Source organism: Ammospiza caudacuta, chromosome 22 (assembly GCF_027887145.1).
Source record: "Ammospiza caudacuta isolate bAmmCau1 chromosome 22, bAmmCau1.pri, whole genome shotgun sequence".
In the NCBI taxonomy this organism is placed as follows: Eukaryota; Metazoa; Chordata; class Aves; order Passeriformes; family Passerellidae; genus Ammospiza; species Ammospiza caudacuta.
In genome coordinates this window covers 6940170-6964399 of record NC_080614.1, presented here as the reverse complement: position 1 = coordinate 6964399, position 24230 = coordinate 6940170, and the positions used below count along the sequence as shown (strand labels likewise).

The following is a 24230-nucleotide window of genomic DNA, read 5'->3' as shown; positions in this document are numbered from 1 at the left end:
GAAAATTTGTCTGGCCATGATCCAAGAGGCTCTGGGAAGCAGCAGAATCCATCCCCTCTGGTGAGCATCCCCTGGGATTCCCCAGAGCCACAGAACTGGGGTTGCTGCTGTCCCAAACCCCCTGTGAGCAATTTTAGCAAAGAGCAACAAACCTCCCCATGCCCCCTTTGGCTGCCAGACCCACGTGGCCAGGAACAAAGAAAACAATTCCAAACATCTATAAATACCTAGGAAGGTAAATGCATTAACCTTTTCGTAATCCCAGAGTGTAATTACACACAGCCTGGCTCCCAGGTAAATTAGTACATTAATAATAATTTTGTTCCATAATTACTGTCACTCCTTAGATCTCGCAGCTATTTGCCCATTCACTTACACGTGCGAGGGCATTCCCACCACCACTCCCACTGCTGGAGCAGCCTTGGCCAAACAGCTCCAGGCAGTGCTTGGGAAATCTGTGTGCAGACTCATAGTTTAGATAAAGATGCTACAAACAAACCAGCCTGGTCCTCGTTCAGCTGTGGAGCTGAGTCCCACCAGGGGAGGAGTTTCTGCTGGTCAAGCTCCTTGGGGAGCCAGGTGGGATCAGCTCCAACATGAGAGGAAAACTTACACTGGGAACCTGTTCCTGGCATGGCTGGGATGCTTTGCTGTGGAGTGGGGCACTGGGACAGGGTCACAAGCACACCAGGATTGAAGCCACCAGGTCTGCCCGGTGGCTGCACAAGGCAAAGGCAGCTGCAGAACTGCTGGATGCTCAGAGACTCCCAGGCCCCACAAGGGCAGGCCCCAGGAGGAGCCTCTCCATCGGCTCAAGAGGAGGAAGGAAGAGAGCATCCACTCGGATCTCCATGGAAACCAGGGAGAGGTGGGGAAGACTTTAATTTGAAGTGCTGATTTGGCAGAGGCCCTGGGAGCCATAGGCAGGAGATGAGCTGCATTAAGGAGCAGCAGGGGGGGCCTGTGGCTCTGCAAATGGGTGCCAAAAGGGTATCTGATACCATTAGGCTTGAAAAAAGTTGCTGTGAAAGGCAGGGAATCAAACGGGAGCAGTGTAGCAGCAAATGATTTATTTAATTCATTTGGCCCCTTTTCTGTGCACAAATTATCCATAGAGAGACTTTTTCTTTTTTTCCTTTTTCCTGAATTTGCTTATTAATTTGCAGCAAGGGGGCAGATGGCTGATGCAGGCAGAGCTCAGAGCATCCTGCTGCCTGCACCCTGGGTGAAAGCAAACCCTGACACCATCCCCACACCACAGGGACTGCAGCCACCAGCACCTCCTGCTCCCAGCTCCCTCCACACATTCTTTGGAGATAAACAGAAGGCTGCAGCCTCCAAGGCTTCGCTTCCAGGACTTTTCATTTACTGTAATTACTGAAGGATGCTTCCCCTGAGATAAGATCTGCGTGACATTTGCGCAGCCAAACCTCCTGCTCACACCACCCAAACACATCCACAGCCACAAACAGCCAGGTCCTGCAGCAGGAGACAAAGCCAGCATCTCAGGGGCAGCTCCCTCCAACTTCCCAGGGATGAATGCAGCATTTGGCAAGCCACAGGAAAGCAGGATGAGAGCCTCATGCTAATCTGGGCTGGGAGGTGAGGAGCAGCTCAGTGCCCCTAAAATCAAGCGCTCTCTAAGCACAAATTTGGGGTGCAGTCTGATGTACCCTCATGCTGATGAGCCAAGTGATTTGCTTTTGCTCCCACAAACCCGTTCTCAGCACCCAGAAGAATCCCCTGCAGCATCAGCCTTGCAAGAGGGGCTTTCATTGCCTACAGCACCCACACGTTTATTTAAAAACCTTAATAGTATTTGGAAATTACAGGCAAATGTTCCATGTTGACCTTCACTAAGGTGGCTGCGGTTTCCCACCTCCGTACAGTAAATCAGTGGGTAAATGAACACAGAGACTCAATTCATCATCAAATGTCAAGCCTGAGACAGAAAGACGGGAAATGATTTAAAAGCAACCGGCAGTTTAGAACTGCTGCAAATTTCTCATTATGGAGCTGCAAATTGTTATGAAAAACTAATCTGTGTTTTAAGCTTTGGTCTGCCCAGAGCTACCAAGGCCCCTCTCCTTCCACCCCTCCCTTTGGTTGGGGTGAGTTCCAGCTGACATCTCCAAAAGCCTCTGAGCATCATCCCCTTGGACGTCCCATTCTCCATCAGACCTTGCAGGAGCTGAGCTACATGGGGTGGATTTTGAGGTGTGTTTTGTGAGCACCATCCCCAGGTGAGCCTCTTTCCCTGGGGGTTTTTCTCCCCCAGGCCAGCTCCTCAATGTCACCATGACATCCATCACCCTCCTCTCTGTAGGACCAACCAGGGAGTGAGGGTGTGCTTTGCAAAATCCTCCACATCCCATCCATTGCAGCTGAACAGGAGCACAGCCACAGCAGCTCAGAGGCTCCTCACAGCTCTTGCCAGACTCCTTTCTCCGGAGACACTAATAAAATGCATTTCCTCCAGCCAGTGTCTCACTTAGGGAACCTTCGCCTGGGTGTGATTGAGTGCACTTAATACAGTCGCTCTCACTGTAGAAAGGATTCTGAGCCTCCTATTTGACAGCCTTGATCTTAAAGAAATCCATTAAGAGCAGCTTTATCTCTGGGTTTTGTAACCATTAAATCAGGTTTTATCAAGTCAGTGACGCGCTTTCAGAAGACAAGAGGGAGAAACGGAATAAACCTCCCAAACTCCCACGCTGGGGCTGCTGGGCTGGATTTGGGAGACATGGAAATAACCAAGAAAGGGTTTGTCTCACTGGAAAGCCTCCCAGGGTGATGCTGCAGGTTGCAGGAGCCTTTGCTGGATGCTGCCGTGCTGCTTCCATGCGCCTCAATCAGCTTTTGGTTTGGCAGAGGTGCTAAATACTCATTTCAGCTAATAAAGATGCCCGGTAATGTCATATTACAGGGCTGGCAAGCTCCCAGCAAATATTATAGTGAGGCTTTGTTTAATTAGAGGCTTCTCAGGCAGTTGCAATTTCCTCCTCATAATGGGGAAAACAAGCTGGGTTTAAAAGTTTGGGCTGGCGGCAAACCCTGCTGAGGCTGGGGCATCCAGAGAGCCACTTTCCAAAGGGCCCTCAGCTGCTGCAGGAGCTTCATCCCTCTTGGTTTTTCTTATTTTTACCTTATTTTCTCATTACTAGTCACAGATTTTAGTTGCCCCTCCCTGGCCTGGGTGCTGGGGCCAGGTCTCCCTGCTGTCCTTGCTCCTCTGCTGCCATTCTTGCAATGCCTTTGCCAAGGCAGTGACACTCCAGTCCCCAAAAGTTCTCATCTGCATCTGCTCCAAGAGGGACAACACCCCTGAGAATTACTGAACCCATGGAAAGAACTTTTCAATCCCTCCCCTCCCTGCACACCTTGGTGATGAGACACAAACCGAGGTTTTTAGGGCAAATTAATTTTGTCATTACTGGAATCCAGTTTCCCTCCTGACATGCATGCAAATGGGAAGAGCACACCGAGCTGCATGCCAGGCACGGGTGCTCGAGTTCATTGTCATTAGCAGGGATGACTTCATTAAGAAGTGGGAACTCAAGAAGCTGCCCCCACACTTGAGTTTGAGAGGCAGCAGCAGCAGCAGCAACTCCAAGGGCCGTGGCTATAATGCCAAGCAGCTGGGTCACAAAGCATTTGGATTTCCTACAGGGAAAGTTTTATCAGTTTTTCTTGATGACAGCTCTGTAGATTTTGGGCCACAGACATGTGCTGCAGGGGAGCAGGCAGCACCATTCAAGCACCAGCTCAGCTCGAGTCCCTGCACTGGCATCCCCTGAATGCTGGCACATCATTCACCACTCGAGCTGCCTGTGCTGCAGGTACAGCACCAGCTCATTCATAAGCCTCAAGAAATATCGTTGTGTGAAAATGTAATAAAAATTATTCAGCTAATCTACTTTAATAACCCAACTTCGGGGCCTCTCTGTGCTGCAGACAGTATAATCATTTCTAAAATATGAGCTGTCATTTCCCATCAGTGCGAGGGAGGCAGAGGAACTCGGCACCCGACTTTATCGGGGCCACTAATTCACCAGCCTGGGGCCTGTGCAGAGTGAGGCAGCATTCCCAGAGCTGGTGGGCTGCCCTACCCTCCCAATCCCATTTATGGTCCCTGCCCTGAGCCCCAGGATGCTGCTCCAGGGGATGGGGGTGATGCAGGAGACTTCCAGGACTCATCTCCACAGGACAGGGATGCTGAGGATTTCCATCTTCTCAGGAAGAAAATGCTGCCACACTCTGACAGTTGTGCACAGCAATTTTTATGCATCAAGGATGAGTAAAAAGTATCAAAAACACCCGTAAAACTGCCTTAGTGTGTACAAAACTCACCGCTGAATATAAAATACTTTAAAAATATTCTGCAGAATCAAATCTGCAAACTTTTTAAAGTTAAAAAAAGATTAAAAGTGCCTGAAATATCATCATGCCTAACAAAACACAGATCCTGCAGTACAAAGTGCTGTAGCAAATACATCCACTCATCTCAATTTGTGCAGATGGAGCTGTGTGGCACCACCAGCACCCATGGCAATGCCCAGGGATCCCACAGACAGAGACACCCCCCTGTCCGGCAAGGTGACAGCCAGGCCATGGGGGTCATGAGCACCCTCAGACAGACACAGCCACCCCCAAGGTGGTGTGGGCTGGCACAGGGACCTGCAGCTTTGCAGTGACAGGCAGGAGGCCTTACTGGTACAGGACCTTCACGGAAAAGGTCTCCTCGTTCTTGTCCTCGTGGTCATTGATGTGGATCAGGATCTCCTCCTCTCCCACAGTCTGGCTCGGGGCGAAGCGCAGGCCGATGGTGTACACCTCCCCTCCAGCCACCTGCAGGACAGAGGGCTGGAGGAGGCAGCAGGACCTGGCCAGGCACCAGCCAGGGTGCCCCTCATGGCCAGCACCCACCCAGCATCGCCTGGTCTGGCCGGATGAGGGGCCTGACAAGAGGGGAGTGCTGGCAGCAGGACATACCTCAAAAGAATCCTCTCTGAACTGCAGCAGGTCAGGGCGGTTGGTGCACAGGAAGTAGAGCCGGGGTGAGGGGTAGGGGTTGGTGTAGGTGATGCGTTTGTTGCAGCCTTTCCCACCTCCTGCAGGCAGAGAGATCTCAAAGGCCTGTGGGGCAAGCAGGGGCACAGATGGCAGGGTGGGCAGCAGCAACAACGGGCATTCCCCAAAACCCACCACAGAGAATTGCCTCCCACACACTGCCCTCCCCTCCCACACCTCGCATCTGCTCTGCCAGCCAATGGAAAGAACCCACCTTTGATCAAAAGAAGCAACAATTAATTACAAGTGCAAAGGACAAAAGGCTGGGAGAGCAGCAGAGACTAACCAGCTCCTTCTCATTCACTGGAAGAGCTCAGATAACTAGATGAACTTGATGACCCTGAACAGCCCCTTCCAGCCCCAACTACTCTGATTCTCTTAACACCTCATAGCACAAGCAGCATGCGGCAGGACAATGGGACATTGGTGTAAATGCCAATCTGAACCTTTCCCAGTACCAAGAGGTTCAGGAAAACATTTTTAGAAGGAAATCTAATTTTCTGTCTTTGAGGCAAGGCCTCTGCCAGCACAGCGCTAATCGAAAGCAGCATGCTGCAGCTCTAATTTCACAATTGGGAATACTTCCGAGCTGCCGCTCCTCAGCGTGGGGCTGTCTCCAAAACAGCCTAAAAGACATTCTACCAGGGGCTTCAGTCAGATTATTCAAGTACCCCAAGGGCTAAATGTGTGTTTATGATGGCAAGCGCCAAAAAAAACACAGATGGAAAGAGAGGAAGAAGCAGGAGACAGCCCCAGGTTATGGGCAGAACTGAGACCACTGATCCGGTGCCATCACCACGTTTCGCAGTGGCGAGAGCTGCCGCACCTTGGAGATGAGAGGCTGCCTGCAGGACAGGCAGAGCAGCCAGGAGGACACCAGCTGGTGGGACTCCACATCCACCAGGTTGAGGTAGATGAACTTGCTGCCAGCCCGCCGTGGCCTCACACCGATGTACAGGTCCTGAATGCCATTGGCAGGGAGGAGGAAGGCACCGTTGGGATCCACCTGTGGAACAACACCTGGAGGTATAGCCACCCACCACGGCTGAGCACAGCCCTGAAAAGTCCAGCTTGGAGCATCAATCAGACCTAACTGCTCTTAAAAACCTGTACCCCTATTCCATCACTACTGAATGCCATATCTCCCAGCCCTAGGAATATTCTGGGAATAACTCATGTCAGGAAGGACAAGAGCAACTCGGGAACACCCAGAGCCTCCCCAGCCCAAGGGTTCCACCACACAGGCTTTGCCTGAGGAGCCTTTGCCTTTCCTTTCCAGGACAGCAACGGAGTTTTTCTGCCTTTTATTATTCACATTTCCAATTACGGACGAACAAATTCTAAAGAAATTGAGAGTCTTCAGACAGTCTCATTAACGCAGATAATTCGCCCTCCGGGGTTTCGCGCCAATGATCCTACACATGACAACTCTAATCAAAAGATAATTATCACAAACGCTTTACGGCTCTCAGTTGTTCACAGCTCCGTGTGGGTTGCCTTTTGCTTTCTGGAGGGGGTTTCTTTGGCCAGCCAGCCACAAGCCCACCACGGGGGTTACCTCCAGCTCCTGGGGGTGGGAGGTGAAGGCGCGCACCCTCCGCGGGGCCGCGGTGCCGCGCAGCAGCAGGGAGAGGCGCGTCAGCTGCCCGGCCGTGCAGGCGACATCCAGGCGCTGCAGAGAGTGCAGGTAGAACTGCCAGATCTGCACAGGTGCTGCCAGCCAGGCGTCCCTGTGCACGGACAGACGGACAGGGCTTGTCACACACCATGGAAGTCAACGTTCCCCACCCTTCTGGGGTCCCGCTACTTACGTATAAATAGCAACAAAGAATTTTTTGATCTGCGGGCTTGGTCCTCCAGCTACTTTGAGAAAGATGTCCTGTGGCTCGCCAGGCCCCTGCATAGACAACAGAGCATTGTCCCAGCAGTTGAACAGCTAATGAGGACCCCAGGGGTATCTTCCCATTAATGGGGGAGCTACCACCAACTCCCATACGAAAGCAGATGCTTTCGGTACATCGTTAAACGTTATTAAGTTATTATACAGCTTGGCTGAGCTCTCCCAGTATTTTTAATTACAAAAGAGGATACAAATGACTATCACATTCCAGGTCTGTATCTGTAATCAAATTTTGGCAAATTTTCCACAAGTTTTCTAACAAGCCCTAATCCAATTACCATACTAACGCTTTTCCGCAACAGCAATTAGCAACTATCCCTCGTTGCCATTTGCATGGACATGCCCAAGTTTATTTTTCCCTTCCACCTCTTCCTGCTGTGGAACCAGCCCAGGAGAGCCTCCTACTTCAGGAGGGAGTGGGATGGTGCAGGGCTGGGCATGGAGCTGCCCCTCGACTCCAGCATCCTTCAGCATGGACAGGCTTTGCTGTGCACCCCAAGGACACACTGTCCCCCCACCCGCTGCAAATGCCTGTGGATACCCCAAGCAGCAGAAAACCCAACAAAAGGCTGCTTTTCCCCAGCATCTGAATCATCTGGTACTTGCTCAAAAGAACAAGCAAGTACAGGCTGCTGCATGATGTGATAAGGGGCAATGCTCAGCCTCCCCCGCCAAAACAACACAGCTCCTTTTTAATTGGGAATAAAAAGCAATTCCAGCTTCGTTGCTGCCACTGTGTCACTGCCACGTGCTGGTACACAGGGATGCTCTGTGGCTGCACCCACATCAGCAGCTCTCTGCCAACCCAAACAATCTGCAGGAGGAGGACATGAGGAACAGCGATGCCCAAGTGTAGCATACCAAGGATTTGGTTTCACAAATGATGTCGGGGTCACTGCAGCGAACGAACATCTCAGGCTGCCCTCCTGGCACCCCCACTGGCATGCCTGTGGACAAGGGACCAAGAAAATCACCTTCAGCTTTTCCCCTACCTGTGCCTTTCCTCTCTGCCCCACAGCTGCACACAGAACCCCTCAAGCTTGACTACCAGCAAACCACATGGGTGTGCAAGTGTAGGGAATTCACGTTGAAGTTAACAGAGAAAGAGGGAGAGCAAGCGAGGAGCCCAGGGCTGTGAAGGCGTGAGGAAGCAGCAATGTGCTCTCTGCATGCTGCTGTGCCTCCAGAAAGGCTCCACGAACTATGGATGATGACTAACAGCCAGGCACACCACAGACTCACCAGGGAGGGTGTGCCAGGCAGGCAGCCGAATGGTTTTCTTCAGGAAGGTGAGCTCTGGGTGGTAGAAGCGAAAGGTCTGGTCCACCACATGGGGCTGGGGCTCCACCTTCACCCGCAGGAGGGCAATGGGCTTCCCCCTGCTCACCTGGAAGGAGACCTGTCCCGGGGACCAGCAGGAGAGGGCTGGGGTTTTCCTGTGATTCTGCTCCTCCCATGCAGCCCCTCAAGCAGTGTTTCACATGACTCCCTAACCTGGATGAGCTTTGTCTGCTTGGCCCCACTCTTCCCAAAGGAGTGAGCTTTGTCATTGGCACCAGTGCCCAGCCCAGCTGGCCCCTGTGGGGTGAAAGAGTGAGTTCCCTCAGGGTGCAGCATCTCTGCAGCTGCCGCTGCTCCCCATGGCTGTTCCAGCCTGCTCTGCAATAGTAACCACAGCCAAGGGGAACATTTTGTAACAGGAACAGCTCAAAACAGCTCAGAACAGCCTACCTGTGCTGCAACCACAGCAGGGTCTGCAGAGAAGGTCTGGTACTTGAAGGGGATGTGGACAGTCTCACTGGGGCGCAGGTAGACCTGAGGCTTGAGGTCCTCACGGAGGTGGAACATATCCTCTTCCACCGGTGTAACACTCTTGGTCAGCTCCTTGAAGTGGCGCCACTCCCTGGGGTCCAGGATGACACTGGGGCAGTGAGCAGCAGAGGTGCTGGTGAGGACTGGCAGGGAGCTGGCACCTCCCTGGCACCTCCACACAGGCACACAGGGGAGCCCCCACCTGAGCTCAGGGTGGTCGACCTCGATGGTCACGGTGTGCTGGACGCTGTAGGGGTTCCTCAGGGCAAACTCAAAGAACTCAGCTGTCCCCAGCACAGCGTGGACAGTGCGGGTGGCTGTGATGGCCTGGCTGAGCATCTGGTAGATGCTCTCTCCCTTGATGTGATCCCGGTAGGAGTCGATGACCTGCAGGTCCCAGGCACGCTGCTTTGGCCAGCCCTGCCCAGAGGGAAGGAACCATAAGCACAGAGACATCACAGGGGTCTGGCCCCATGCCCTGCTGCCAACAGCACCCTCGTCCAGCCACACCAGTGCCACGTGGGTGGACATGGCCTCACTGAGGGTGACCGGGGGCCAGGCTCACTTCTGGCCGGCGACTGCGCAGCGCGGCCTCCAGCTCATTGTCCACATCCACCAGCCTCCGTGCCCACGTCGTCCTCCTGCCTGTGGGGAGAGACCACCATGGCACCAAGGAAGGATCCCCCCATATACTGCAGCCCCCAAGAGCTCTGCAATACTGCAGGGCAGGAAAGGGGAGCACCAGAGGGGCAGCTGACCCACAGCTGGCACTGCAGCAGCAGAGACCCTGCCCAGCTCAACCCACAGGGGGACAGGCCAGGCCCCAGCAGGACTCACCACCAGGAGTGCTCAGGGAGTACCCCCTGCCACCTGGGGCGGTGACAGCGCTGTCTGGTGCAGTGACAATGCAGGAATGGGATGGCAGCTGCCCTGGGATCTCCTCGCATGGGTGACCTGCACAAGGAGAGACAGGAGTGAGTGGAAACCATCCTTTTTCATTGTTATAAAATCTACTGCCAATTTTTATCTCCCTGCAGCCCTGTTCAGCCAATTTACACAACACAAGCAGGAGAGAATATCTGGAAACCAATGATGCCCTAAGAGCCCCACATGCTCCCCAGAGCCTGTTCTGTCACACAGCCACCTGCCCAGGGATGGAGCAGCACTGAGAGCACACACCATCCTGAGCCCCTCACCAGCTCTTGCTTTCATTTCTGAGTTCTGCCTTGCCCTGCATGGCCACATGCTGCAGCATCTGCCCATTCCCACAAAGGCTGTGCCAAGTGGAGCCACACAAGGTATTTGCCCAGCCTACACATCCCATCCCCATCCTTCAGGAAAGGGTACCAAGCTTTGCCACCCTGTTTCTAACAGTATTTTCATTTTATAAAAAAAAAAAGAGAATGGGAAAAACAACAATCAAAGGGTGGCTGCCATCCTGGCACAGCAGCTCTTTGTCAGGGTGTGAGTTAAACCACTCCCTGGGTTGTGGATCTCAGATTCTCCTTCCCAGGAGCTTATCGGCCCTTTGCAGGCAAAGTATGGAAATGACGATTTAAGATATCTTATACGGAGCTAATCTCTCCTCTGAAGATAGGATTTTAAAACCTGGAGTCACTGCACATTTATAGGACAGAATTAAATACATAAAATAAAAGCAGCCGGCAGGTTCTGGGGAGGATGCTGCCCCCGGGTCTCACTCAGGTGCTGTGGGCCCCACCCCAGCCTTGGAGGGCCTCGTGAGCAGGGGGTTCTCACCAATGTTGGCCAGGCAGAGGTGGAGGTGGCCCCTGACAGCCACACGGACGCCGAGGGGCCGCAGGGCGCCGTGCCTCAGCGCCTCCCGGCCCAGCACCGTCCCGTCCGGCTCGTACTCCGTCGTGGCCACCTCCAGCTCGTGGTAGGTCCTGACAGCCAGCTGGCCCTGGCGCAGCAGGGGCTGGGCACAAAGCAAGGACAAAGTGCAATGAGTCACTGGGGAGTCTGGTCCAGAGGGGTCAAGGGGTCTGGGTGTCGCCCTGTTCTTCTAAGCCTTCTGATGTTTACGTTTTTGTAACGGAGTTTCTCATGTAAATAATGATTGTTCTGCATTCCTTTCTGGAGGAGGAGAGAACTGATGGACTGTTGGTTTGACCGGTGTGGTTGGAGAGGTGGCAATTTCATCCCCCACTTTTGGAATTCTATAAATATCGAGGTCCAGAATGAACGTGCCTTTTTTGCCTTCGAGACCTCAGTGTGTGAGTGTCACTCATTTTGTGCCATATTTCTACATCTGGGTATGAATGGCACTGGATGTCCTGGCTCTGCAGGCCTTGGTGCTAGAATACTGCCAGAGTTCCAGGGAAGGGCAAAGAAAGTTAATGCTTTGTCATCACTTTGGAGGAAAAGATAACAAATCCTGTGATTAGGGGCTTGTCAAGCTGACACCTGATTCAGTAACACAGAGGGGCTGACAGCATCTCCATTACTGAAGACACAAGGACAATGCAACAGCACCTCAAGACATGATCAAAGGGAGAGCTGGGCACTTCTCTAACACTCCATACAGGCAAGGGACCCTTCAGCATTACCAGCCACAGGAAAAGACCTTCAATCTAACCAATACCTCCAGTTTAATGGCAGCAGACCCAAAATGGAGCAGGGAGTCTCCATCCCAGACGTCAATCTGGAGGCTGTGCTCAGCCAGGTACCGCAGGAACCAGCGCTGCTCCCCAGGCCTCAGGAAAGCTGGATCCACCATGTACTTCAGCTGCAAGCCTGGTGGTTCTGCAAGACACCACACCAGCACAGACATGGCACTTGGCTTGGTGGGAAGCCTCACACAACTGACCACTGTGTACTCCTTCAAACACCGGATGTTTAGAATTATTTTTCATGATGTGCAAACCAGCAGAGGTTTGCTATTAACACACACCAGCCCATCCCTTGGGCCAGAAGCAAGCCCTCATCCACCCAACAGAAGAGAAGCACACAGATGCTCAAACCAGAGCTTACTGGTTAGGGTCCCATCCTCGTTGACACGGACAAGGAGCTGAGCTGGCACAGCCAGCTCGGTGGCCAGCCCCCCCTCCATGCTGACCAGCTGCAGCCGGGGCGTGGTGACCGGTGGGAAACGGTAGAACTGGAAGGTGAGGAAGACAGTCCTTGGCCACAGCCCCTCCACGCCGCCCTGGGCATCTCTTGAGAAGAGAGAGAGAGGGGTTTGGGTTACTTGTGGCACAGTGCTGCCACTCTGTCATGAGCTACTCGTGCATTTGGCACATACCAAGAGGCAGAACAACAAGAGAAGATTGGCAGCACCACAAGTATTTGGACTTTTCTGAAGACAGCGGCCATACGGTTTGCCTTAACTTCCCAAAAGGCTTCGTAATTCCAGCTGTCTCCTGCCATATGCTGTGATGGAGGCGCCCAGCAAAGACAACGTGCTACCTTTCCACAGCACACTGCCAGCCATGGAGAAAACAGAAGTGGGGCCTTATCCAGCCAAAGCCACCCCTTGGGTGCCAATTTTCCCAACTCAATTTGCATTTCTGGAGAAACCCTGCATTAATGAGCTCTGACATCACATTGTGGCTTATGGATCCAATTTTAAAAAACTGGATTATGACTTAAAAGTGCCCAGGGAGGACAAAAGCAGGTGCAAAAGAAGAGACATCTCCTGCCCAAGCAGAGAAGAGGGTTAGGGGAATTTGGAAAGGACTCTGTCCAGGAAGCCTTTGGGATCTACCCACACAAGACCACAAGCTGCCATCCCACCTTCCAAAAGCCAGGAACTGCAGGACTATTTCATTGCCTTGCAGAGGGTCAGCTTCCTCCAGCCGCAAGTTGAAGTTGCCCAGCTCCACTGGCTCTGAGATTTCCACTGGCTCCTGGTTGCAGTCCAGGATGTCTGGGAAGCCAGCAGCGTGCAGGCGTGCCAGAGCAGCACGAGATAGGGACACATGGGAACTGATGGAGAAATAGGGGTGAGCTCCACAGATGGGGCCACAGGGACCCTGGCAGGCCAGGTGACGGGGCCACAGGAGCCTGGGGAGGGGCAGCTGAGCATCACCTGCATGCCTGCAGCCCCACAGCAGCCATGGGCAGCTGCAGCGGGGTGAAGGGCAGCGCCTGCAGCTGGTCACTGGCACAGGGCTCTGTGTCTGGCAAGCCCAGGTCGGCCTCCAGGTGGGTGATGCCCCCATCCTGTGTGGTGTCTTGCAGAGTCTGGCCTGTGCTCCGTGGTGAGGCCACGAGCTGGGACACTGAGAGCTGGTGAGAGAATGGCAAGCCCCCCTGAGGCAGCCCTTGAGGCAAGCTGAGCCAGCAGCCCCTCTATGCTAGAGGAGCTCAGTCACCACGTGCCCCAGTGTTGTCATTCCACCAAGAAGTGTTACAACTTGGCCACACAAGGGTTTGCACCTCCACTGTCATTTCCCTGCTGCTCGCTCCCTGGCAAGAGGAGGGATGAGCACAAGCAGCAGGAAGATCAAACTGCTTAATGCGGCCCTATGAGGCATTTCATTTCATCAAAAATATTTGCGTGCCTTGATTCCTGCATCAAGATATAAAACAGCATAAAGAGGGCTCTCAGTATTCACAGCTCTCCTTAAATCCTGGGAGCTCTGCACGAACAAGCCATGTGTCTCTGTCAGCACATACCAGGGACAGCAGCACCCAGCAAATCTGGGCTGTCAAAAACCAGAGCTGCCCTCACTCCTGCAGTATGAAAAGAGCACAGGGAATCTCTCCCAGCACATCACAGGCAGGAGCTGCTTTGCTGCCTGGAGGAGGAGGAGTTGAGGACACTTGGTGCCTCTTGGCTGCAGCAGACAGGAAAACAGGCAGGGTATGGGTCCAGAAGCACAGGAAAACAGGCAAGGGATGGGTCCAGAAGCACATCCTACACGTGGGCCATCCCTGGGGAATGCTGCTGCCCGCCACCCACACCCACTGGTGCATGTGGCACTTACCCCTGGTCCCCGTGGGGAGACTGGTGTTCGCCGTAGGGCTGGCACTCCTGTGGAGAGGGACAGGAGAGATGCTGTAGAGGAACCAAAACTCCCATGCCCCACAACTGCAGCTGCACCACTGCCACCAAACCGCCCTGTCCTCCCACCAGCCCTTTCCAATTTTAGGTGCGAAGGCAGCACAGTGAAGCAGTTTACCATCACCCAAACACTTCTTTTGACTTATTTCCCAATAAGAACTGCTGCTTGGGGGTTAACACAGCACATCTCCAGATCCATCCTTTATTTTGCCGTGAATCAGGCTAACTGTGCCACAAACAACAGCTCCCCCATCCTCTGACAGCGCCGCGGTGCCTCACGGCCACACGGTGCTGCCTAAGTGGGATGCTTAATGAGACGTGAAAGTTTTAGGATACTTAAGGTTTTCATCGTTTCCCCGTTATTTTTTGTCACTCCCTTCAAGTGCTGGAGCATTTGTGCCCCGAAACACTGGCAGCTTTACCGTGTTTATATTCGGCTGCTCTCTGGAGCCAGCACAGCTGAGCTCGCTGAGCCGTGGAGCCGCGGGTCCTTCGCAGCAGAGCAGGGGCACAGATGTTCCTTCTCTGCATCCACGTGATGCTCAGACCTTAATTTGCTTCCCCCCACCACATAGATCCCAGCTATTCCATGCTGGCTGCTGTGTAAAGGAAACCACCCCGTTTCCCTCATGCAATATTGTTTCCTTCCAGTCAGGATGGCTTTGGCAGGCGTTGAGAAGAGGATGGACAGATACAGCAGCAACACCAGCATCTGAGCTGACAGATGAAGCTCTTGGCCTCCCCTGGGCCAGGCAGCAGCACATTTCTCTACCAAAAGTTAACACAATAGTCTCTACAGTACCTTGGAACACAGGCTAGGGAGGCACAGCTCTGGGACCACCACTGCACTAGCAAGCCTTCCTTTGTGCCATAAGCCCCCTGGAGCTGGGAAATGCCAAGGAGTTTGTCCCTGAAAATCACCTTGATGAGGATCTCCCCTCACCAGGGACACAGCACACAGCCCAGCACACTCCCCCAAGCTGGAGCTCTCCAGACCACCACCAGGTTGGAAGCTCAGTGTCAGCACTTGCTTCCCTCTCCCCTCACCACACCACAACTCCATCAGCATCCCAGCCACCTACAGCTGAAAGGCACCAGGAAAAACTTTTCAAGCAGCACCAGGAAGGTACCAATCATGATGCAGCTTGTACTGCAGGGAAATGAACCCACATACCCTGACATCACGAGACCCCTTCATCTGCCACTAAAGCTTTCCTCACCAAAGCCCCTCCCAGCAGCAATCCTGGCTCCTCACCAGCAGAAACACGGGATTTGTCACAGCAAAGCCAAGGTGCCACTGCCATCTTGTGGTTCCACAGCACTGCAACCAGCATGGAACAACACCTCACAGTAATGGGCATTGCCTGGCCGCTGAGCTGACACTAAATAGCTCATCAGAGAGCTGGGGAGATGTGACACACACTGAAACACTGCCTGCTGTCTGAAGCATCACCCCCAGACACAGCTGGGACCCCAGCAGGAGCAGCACTGCAAAGAAAGGAGAGCTTGCTTCCCACCAATCACAAAAGGGGGATGAGAGAGGAACAAGTCAAAGGATTTTTAGGAGCACAGTGCAGGGACAAAACCTCATGCCCAAACTTAAGCCCACAGCATTTTTCCTTCCATCTCCAATAGAGCAGAGGGATGCTGGAACCCCAAACACACAGCCCCCCAAACAACAAACAGATGCTTCCTGCTCTTCCCCAGCCAGGCAGCAACACATTCTGCACACATCAACCCAACCCAGGCTGCTGTCACACTCCCTCAGTGGTGGCACAACCAGATTGTTTTTCCCCAGCCTATGATTGACATCTCTCCTGTTCCCATGTCTGAAGAGACACTGAGTCCAGAGAAAGGAGCAGCAGCACCTGCAGTGAGAACGTGGTGCTGGTGTGGTCACTGCATCCAGAATGGAAGCAGGCAGAGGCAGTGCTAGCAATTCCTGAGGATTTTGCACATGGCTCAGCAATACTATCACATGAGAATTTTGCAAGTTAAAAAGAGCTGAATTCAACTTGACAAAAATCTTGCTTCACTCCAGTAATTCATAACTAGCTTGCTGAAACTCACTGAAGTCTTGTTTTCTCTCCCGAGCAGACACCAGTGCCACACTCTATATTTTAAATGTCAGCGATCTGGAAAACACTCACTCAGCGATGGCGTAGGAGGCTTCTTCGACTCGTCCCTGTCTTTACATAGGATCTCTGCAGCAGTTACAAGATGTTCTTCCGAATCAGTGGAAACATGGAATTGGACAGTCCCAGACTCCACGTGCTTCCCCTGGAGTTGGCAACAAAAATGCTTTCAGACAGCGCGGTACACGCAGCCTTCCTCGTGCCTCCGACAGCGGCTCCCTCGCCCTGACACCAAGCAAAGCTGCCAGGGACCAGCACACCCTTACCTGCCGGGAGCTGGGGGGGGTCCTGTAGACCAAGGTTTGGCAGGGGCCACGGCGGGCGCCACCACGCAGGGGGAGGATCACGTCTGTGTCACCAGTGCCTGGGACGGGGCTCCAGACAGCCCAGCGCACCGAGCGCATGTCGGCCGCCTCACTGCGGGCGCTGCCAGACAGGGCCTGGGGATGGAGGGCACAGTGAGCACCAGGCAGCCCCAGCTCACTGCCAGGCAGCCCCATCTCACTGCCAGAACCCAGGAATGGGTGCTGCCAGACAGGCACTGCCTCTCATGCCCCACCGCACCTCCTCACACCTGGCTCTGGCACCACTCTCCGTCCCGTTCTGAAGACATTTCATTTTCCAAGACTTTATGCCTCTGTAACCCCTCCCTCAAGCAGTTGCATTAAGGGATATATGTTGGACCCCCATCCCTGGCAGAGGGGAAAGGTTTCCACTTACCCAGCACATCCACAGCCTTCCTCAAACTGAAGGAGGGGAACAGAAACAAGAGAGGGCTCTGCCAGCACCCACCCTCCCCCTCACAGCTAATTATGGCACTGAGGACAAGGACAAGGTGATCAGCTTTGCAAGCAGCTTTGGGATTAACCACTCTGCCCCAGGGCTGCACCACAGGGACTGGCTCCACTGCTGCCCCAGACAGCCCTCCCCACAGAGCCAAACAGATCTGCCTCTGGAACCCCAAATCTCCATGGGATCTTGGGCTTCAGCTTTCCAACACAGCTGGCCCCAACAACTTCCAACAGCACAGCTAGCTCAGTGTCTCCCTTCTCAGTACAAATCCCTCTGGTCTGGCACAGGTATCCTGCTTTACAAATGCCCATTCTCCCTACTTTGGCTCTGGACAGCTTAACAAGAGGCATTTGCCACATTTTCAATGAACATCTTAGCGGGACGATTAAAGCCTCTAACGCCTGGCAATCGATTCAGCCAGCCAGGAGCTGATGGCTCCAACAACACAAGGTCTCTGGAGGGGATACACAGTACTCATTGAGCTGGGTTTAACCTGCAGAAAGGTTAAACTAAGATAGGAGTAAACGATCAGTAAGTAGGTGAGAGTATATTGACTGCAGAGACCACCCTCAGAGATTTCTCCTGCCTTTACAGCTTGAGAACATCAGGCTGAAGCACCCAGAAAAACCTCATCATTCAGGGCAAAAACAAACAAAAAAAAAAAAAGAGTGGGATGGATTAACCTCTTTTCAGCATAAATGCCAAATTCTAAAGAAAAGCCTTTTTGATATTACAAAAAAAGCTGAAATTTTCTAGATTACCTTGCCAGAACAGTATGGGAATGCTGCAGGCTACATTCCTCCATCTAAATATAAACAGTGGAGAAATGCAACCACATGTCATTAAAATAATTCACTGAGCCATGCAGGTTGTTTTGTCCAGTGCTGTGGAAGGCACCCACACATTACACAGCACAGCCATGCAACAAGGACTTGGAGAAGCAGGATGGTGAAATGGGCAGAGGAAGGAGCTCCTCAGCAGGCCTCACTCCTCCAGAATGGATCCCTGCTCTTTCACAGGCACACACGCGCTCAGCCCTACCTTGCCACCACCTCTCCCCGTGCTGCAGAAGACATATTCCAGCTGGAAGCAGACCCTGAATGCCGGGTGAGGAACCATTTCACTCAGCTGGATGCGGCTCCTCAGCACCAGGGCTTGACCTGCGTCCCTGTGCGGGATGGAGAAGTGGCTGTGAGAGACACCCGAGGCAGGAGGGAAACAGCAGCAGCATTAGAGGAGCTCCCCTTACCTGGCTCTAGAGCTGGGCACCCCCTGGCAGCGACCTGGTGACAATTCTGCCCCTGGCACCAGCACAGCGACCTGCGGAGCCTGGACGAAGCGCAGCCCGTTGTGGACGCCGACGTGCAGCCGCCGCTCCCGAACCACCACCTCCTCACCGTCAGGGGCAGTGTTAGCCTGTGACAGGAATGTTTTACACCTTGGGCAGCACTCTCTGTGCTGATCACAACCAGAAGAATATAGGCAACCCTTCAGAAATTCAAAAAACAGGGCCTGTTCCCCCAGCAGGTGATAGGTATTAAAATCTTTTGTCATTACGGCAGAGTTGATGCAAATCTGGCAAGAAAGGACCTGGCCAGTGGCTGTCACTCCAAAGGGATGGACTCAATACCCACTGCATCTCATCTCTGCATTTCCCACAGCAAAGCAAACCCAAATTCTGCTTATGAGTGTCTGGATGTTCAAAACAAAGCCCAGACAGAGCACACAAGTACTAATCCAATAGCAAAACAAGCTAAAGACTTCCACAGCAAAAGAAAAAATTGGAGACTCCAAGAGAAACAAATGCATGAATTTCACTTACCTGACACTTTTCACCCCACCCATAATTCCAGACACTAGAATTACTGCTCTACACTGTGCCTTCCCTGCCCCAACCACACTGGCAGTACCTAGAATGATGGAATCACAGAATGGTTGAGATTGGAAAGGACTTGAGGAATTTTCTTGTTCCACCCCCTACCATGGGACATCTTCTGCTAGAGCAGGTTGCTCCCAGCTCCATCCAACTTGGCCTTGGACACTTCCAGGGATGGGGCAGCCACAGTTTCTCTGGGCAACCTGTGCCAGGGTTTCACCACCCTCACAGCACCCTACTTACCTGAAGTAAGCGATCACTGTTCAGTAAATCCAGCAGTTCCTCCTCAAACTCCTCCAGGGAAGGGTACAACTGGATGAAAAGCCGCTCCAGATAGCAGGTGACCGTCTTCATCAGCCGGGGCTTCTGCAAGCAGTCACCTGAAAGACAAGGTGGTGGCCACAGGTTTCCCAAGCAAACAGAAAGCCACCACTGCTGTGCTGAGGTGTCCTGCAGTGCCAGCAGTGGCTCTGCCCACTCAGCTTCTGAGTACAGGCCTGAACACCTGCAGGGATTCAGCTGCTTTCAAGACCTTGCTCAGCTTCAGTACCAACAGTTAACACCCCAAAGCCATCAGCAGTAGGTTTTCCAGGCAGGAATCTGAAGAATAATTCAGCTGCAGAACTCTGAGGAATTTTTTTACCCCCTGAATCTTCAGCTCACATATTTTAATTGCAGAAGCTCAAAGGGCAACGTGCCATAAAGAGAGATTAACAAAAGCCGAGTGGGCAAGAGCTCATGGTCCCAAACCTGTCAGGCCCCAGCGATGCTGAACCCACCTGAGGAGTTTAAACAGGCTGCAAAAGCTCTTTTTAAGATTCTGATGAACAACTGTAATTAAACCAACCATAACTTATCCCTTGCAGCTTCCCAGAAGCAAAGCAATTAACGGACAGGGAACTGACTGAGCCATTTTGACAGATTCCAGACTGAGCTCTGAGTGTGAGGGCAGTGGCTCCCCACAGGGGGGATGCTCCTGACAAGGGGTGACACTGCAGAGAAACCACTGTGCTGCCACAAATGCCCTCCCAATGCCCTCCTGCCCTGCCCACAGCCTCACAGGGACCCACTGCCTTAAAGCAGGAGCAGCACAGGCAGAGGGAAATGGAAAGAGCTCTTACCTGTGTCTCCACGTGCCGGCAGCAAGCCAGGAACAGTCTGCAGCCCAGACATCAGCAGGTTTTCAGGAAGCAGGTGAAATATTGCCTCCAGGGGCTGGTGGGACTTCAGGCCATACTGCAGGTGGCTCTTCTCCATCACTGTCATGTATTTGTTCTCTGAAGAAAAAACATCCCAAAATGACCAAAACTGGGGAGACAGCCTCACAGCCCCAATGTTGAATGAATAATTATATGTGAGCACATGTGCTAGGAGCAAAGGAAAACCTGTGTTTGCCCAGCCAGGCCATTCCCAGCTGGCAGTAAGGCACATCCACTGAGCAGTACCAGGGCACAGACCATGTCTTACATCAAACAGATACATAGAACACACATTTGGGTAAGAGAAGCCACCAAGAAGGGCTGAGATGCCATGTCTGGCTGCTGCTTACTTTCCACAGGGTCCTGGAAGCGTGGGTGCAGTAGGGCACGTGGTGTCCCATGGTACAGCTTCAGCCTGAAAGCAAGGAGCACATGTGCAGCAGTCAGTAAATCCACCCTGAAGCAATCTCCATCTTCCATTGCATCTCCATCTTCCACAAAGCCCCTGCTCAGCAGCAAAACCCACCCAACCCACTCTGGAAAAGCCTTTTAGGGAAGGGACAGGCATTCCTGCCAAACCCACTGCTTCGCCAGAGTGAAGAATTCCAGGTTTCTAAGTGCTGTCTCTGTTTCTGCAGCCCCAGGACCACCCTTCCCCTCCCCAACCAAAGCAGCCATGCAGGTTGCCACCTCAATTCTCAGTGTGACCTGTGACAGCAGCAGGGGAACCTACGCTCTGTCCTCAGTGGCCGGGTCTGTCACCTCTGATCCGCCGTGGAAGAGGGGGATGATCCCAAAGCCACAGGAAAGGTGCTGAGAGCCCCCACCCCCTTTCCCAGCTCTCATTACCACTTCCACGACAGCAGCAATGCCAGGGTGGTTCAAGGAGGTGTGGAAATAAACGACCTGGGACAGGAAAGGAGAGACATGGGTTGTTTCAGAGCTGGCAGTGGCAGATGCAGGCAGAGCAATGCCTGTTGTGCTGGGACACTCAGTGGCACAACCAGAACATCCATTAAAGCTTCCAGACAGAAGCTAATGGCAAATCACTTCTGACACTGCTACAAAATCTCAGCCCTTAAGTCTCAAGCATCATTTTTTATTTTTTTAACTTTTTTTTTTGTTGCCAACACCTGTTTTCCAGAAGGCTGCAGACCCCAAATGAACGAGGCTTTGATGCATCCCAGACCTACAGCATTAGAGCAGGAAAAAAAAGGAAAAAAAAAGGAGTTGGAAACCTTCCTGAAATGGGGAGAGACATAGGAGTAGCCTGGACCTAAGGGAAGGAGGGGACAGGACACAGGTCAGCTCCCCAGGACAGAATTTAACGCTAGGTTCATCTTTCTATTAAAAACTCATTACCTCAGTGTTTCAGGGAAAATGTTTACTGCAATATGGGCTGTCAGGAAGGAATAACTGAGAGAGACATTCCCACATCAACCTTGGGACATAAATCGTTATTCCATTAGCCTTTACTGTGAGGTGCTGGATTAATGGCCTGACTGCTGTGCCTGCAGAGCAAGGCTCACCCTGCAAAGGCACAGGGAGCCCTGACAGGGAATGCCCTGTGCCACTGAGCTCGAGGGGCCCTCCTGATTGCACACAGCAGTTTCTGTCATTTCATTCCTCTGCCCTAGACCCTGAGGACAAAATCCACCACAACCCTCCGATCCCTGTCCTCACACCTTCCTGCTCTGGTAAGTATACACTCAGCACACACAGGCAGAGGAGCAGTGACTTTCCTCCTTACCTCACCTGTCACAAATCAATTCCAGCTCCACCTGAAGTGTTCCTAACAATGAGCTGCTGACTTTCCCACAGCTGGAAGATCCCACCCCGCATGCACATCACCCCTCCTCTGTCAGACCCTGCAGGAAACACAATTCAGCCACCACAGAGAGGCTGCAACACAGCCCCCCAACACCCCAAAATTCCTGCCAACTGCTCCCAACCACAGGCAAACACCCAGGAAGCCTGCAGACGCTGGGAATGTATTTGGAAAGGCAGCTCCTCCCAGCATTCAGCTCTCTCTGCAGCACTCTCTGCCCTAGTTTTAATCCATCCCTCTTCAAAACAGGCCGGGGTGGGACGGTACTGAAACACTTGGGAGAGAAATGCACACATCAAAGCACCTCAATGTCACTGTTGATGTAAAGGAAGGAACAGGACAGAGCCCAGCTGTGCTTCACTTCACCTGCAGCACTGAGGAGGTGGAAACAGAGCTATGAATTGGAAAACATGGGTCATGCTGTGGGGCAGTGGGATCTTCCCATTAAGGGACACCCTGCTTTGCTGGTACCAGCAGCAGATGGAAGCTTTGGGAGAGTTTAGCTCCCAGATCAGAGAGAGAAGCACTGCGCAGGAGGGTGGGCAGCTGCTCCTTCCCTTCCTTCCCATTTGTGGGGAAACACTGCTCTCTGCTGCCAGCTCCAAACACGGCAGGTGGCACTCGGTGGCACTCACTGCTCCCACGGTGGCACTAGCCTCAGAGGAAACCCAGCACTGCAGTTTCTCAATAAACCATACATAAACCTTAATAAACAGGCGGTGTCTGGGATGCACCCTGGGCAACATGGATGGAAAAGGGTTTGCTTCTGTGTTTTCCCCACCTCGTTGAAGGTGGCCCTGGCCGAGCGTGGTGGGGCAGGGCTGGCAGCTCTCCAGCTGCTCCTCCACGTCCTCCCAAAGAAGTGGTGGTAGGTGGCATCGAAAAGGGAGAGGCGCAGCTGGTACTCGGCTCCCTGCAAGGCACAAAGCACCAGCTTTGGGGACAGGCCAGCTCTGTGGCCCCAAAGCTCAGAACACACTTTGGTAAGAGATATAATTCCTGTTTTCTAAGGGATGCCCAAATCATGGCCACAGACAGCTTCATGCATTGTTGCAGTAGCTGCCTCCAAGCCAGAGGTGGACAGAGCAAAGGAAAAGTGGGAAAATTGAGCATTAAGCATAGAATAAAGAGGCAATTGATGTTAAAGCGCTATCCAGAAAATTTAATTTAAATATACCTGTCTAAGCTAACAAAAAACTAAATGAAAAATTAATTAAATGCTAACTAAGATTTACAGGTATTGAAACAACTTAGTGCTTCCAGGAGATCTCCAATTAGTTCTCCCCGAAACCATCTTGCTTTAAAAGCCATCATGGGGAGTTCAGGCTCACACACATGGATAGGAATGCTGAAAGGGGCTTAGAAAAAAGATGGAGAGTGACTTTGTATGTACACAGAAAGTGACAGAATAAGGAGAAGGGGGGGGCTAAACTAAAAGAGAGGAATTCACGTTTGATCTTAGGGAGAAATTCTTCCTTGTTAGGGTGATGAGGCACTGGCACAGGTAATCTAGAGAAGCTGCGGCTGTTTCATCCCTGGAAGTGTTCAAAGCCAGTAGGTTGGAAAAGGCAAAGCTAGTCTAGCGGAAGGCAGGAGGGTGGAAGGAGATGATCTGTAAGGTCCCTTCCAACCCAAACTATTCCATGAAAGTGAGACTCAGAGGAAACAACGGGTGCAGCAAGACATTGCCGGGGTCCCCTCGCGGGGCCGACCGCCCCTACCTGGCAGAGGGCAGCGCCGTGCAGGTGCTTGAGGACGCAGCGGAAGGCGGCGGAGCGGGGCGGGGGCCGGGCCCGGCCCCGCTGCGGGTGCGGCGGCAGCGGCCGGTGCTGCCGGAACACCCGCTCCCACTCGCCCATCGCCTCCCGGGGGTCGCCGCTGCCTCCCGGCGCCAGCTAGGGCGGGCGCGGGGCTGGAGCACCGGGGGGGGACACGCACCCTGCGGGAACACAGCCACACGGACCCCGCACCGTCAGCGCGCACGGACCGACCCGCGCAACCACCGCACGTGGGTGGGCATGGCCGCTGCCCACGCCCGCCCCGCATGGGGATGCACAGGGGAACAGCCAGGGCAGGGCCGGCCCGCGACCGCCCACGCACCCCCGGGATCCCGGTGTGAGGGAGCGGGACAGGAACCAACCCCGTCCCTCGGCACCCGCATCCCCCCCCGCTCACTCACCGCGCCCCGACGCCATCTTCTTGGGCCCAACCAACCGCGCGCCGGCCCGAGGGGAGGGATGGACGCGCTGCCGCCGCTCGCTGCCTCGCCGCCCACCTTTCACGCCCCGTCGCCGGTGGGAAGCGCTGACAGTCAGCGGTGAGACTATCTCGGAGTGATTCTGCACGGGCGCGGGATGCGACAGCAGGACGGAACAGACGGCGGCAGTGGCGGCCTCCCCCTTTCAGAGCGGGTGGTCGCGCCCGGCTCAGCATCGGGTTACTAGGGCGATGGTGCCGCACCGCGCGGGGCGGGTCCTCACGCTTGGCCCGGCCTGTTCTGCAGCCAATAGGAACGGCGCAGCGCCCTCGTCATTTGCATGTGGCGCGAGAGGCGGGCGGCGCGGCCAATGGGCGGTGGGAGGGGCGGGG

The 24230-nt window shown here is 53.5% G+C and overlaps 1 protein-coding gene across 1 annotated transcript; it reads right to left on the bottom strand.

Annotated features, from left to right (window-relative positions):
* Nucleotides 1-4323: 4323 nt before the first annotated feature.
* NPHP4 (nephrocystin 4) lies at nt 4324-23500 on the bottom strand. The gene is made up of 28 exons (XM_058818790.1): nt 23363-23500; nt 22423-22554; nt 20547-20719; nt 20164-20228; nt 19736-19891; nt 18858-18994; nt 17988-18154; nt 17780-17906; nt 16213-16386; nt 15962-16091; nt 13735-13781; nt 12834-13033; nt 12539-12730; nt 11777-11961; nt 11388-11548; nt 10541-10721; nt 9620-9736; nt 9348-9427; nt 8985-9202; nt 8702-8891; nt 8465-8548; nt 8213-8369; nt 7832-7917; nt 6882-6967; nt 6629-6800; nt 5897-6076; nt 4993-5136; nt 4324-4848 (listed from the first exon to the last, which is right to left on the bottom strand). Exons 1-28 carry the CDS (start codon nt 23498-23500, stop codon nt 4708-4710), a joined length of 4020 nt encoding a protein of 1339 aa, XP_058674773.1. The 3' UTR covers nt 4324-4707.
* Nucleotides 23501-24230: the final 730 nt, after the last annotated feature.

What these genes read in the sequence shown, in the direction of transcription:
- NPHP4 (XM_058818790.1), bottom strand. Translation starts at nt 23,500, where the DNA reads ATGGGCGAGTGGGAGCGGGTGTTCCGGCAGCACCGGCCGCTGCCGCCG. An exon ending in CCGGCCACTGAGGACAGAGC is followed by an intron (nt 20,229 to 20,546) that starts GTAGGTTCCCCT and finishes CCTTGCTTTCAG; the next exon opens with GCTGAAGCTGTACCATGGGA. An exon ending in AGCAGACAAAGCTCATCCAG is followed by an intron (nt 8,370 to 8,464) that starts GTTAGGGAGTCA and finishes TCCCCGGGACAG; the next exon opens with GTCTCCTTCCAGGTGAGCAG.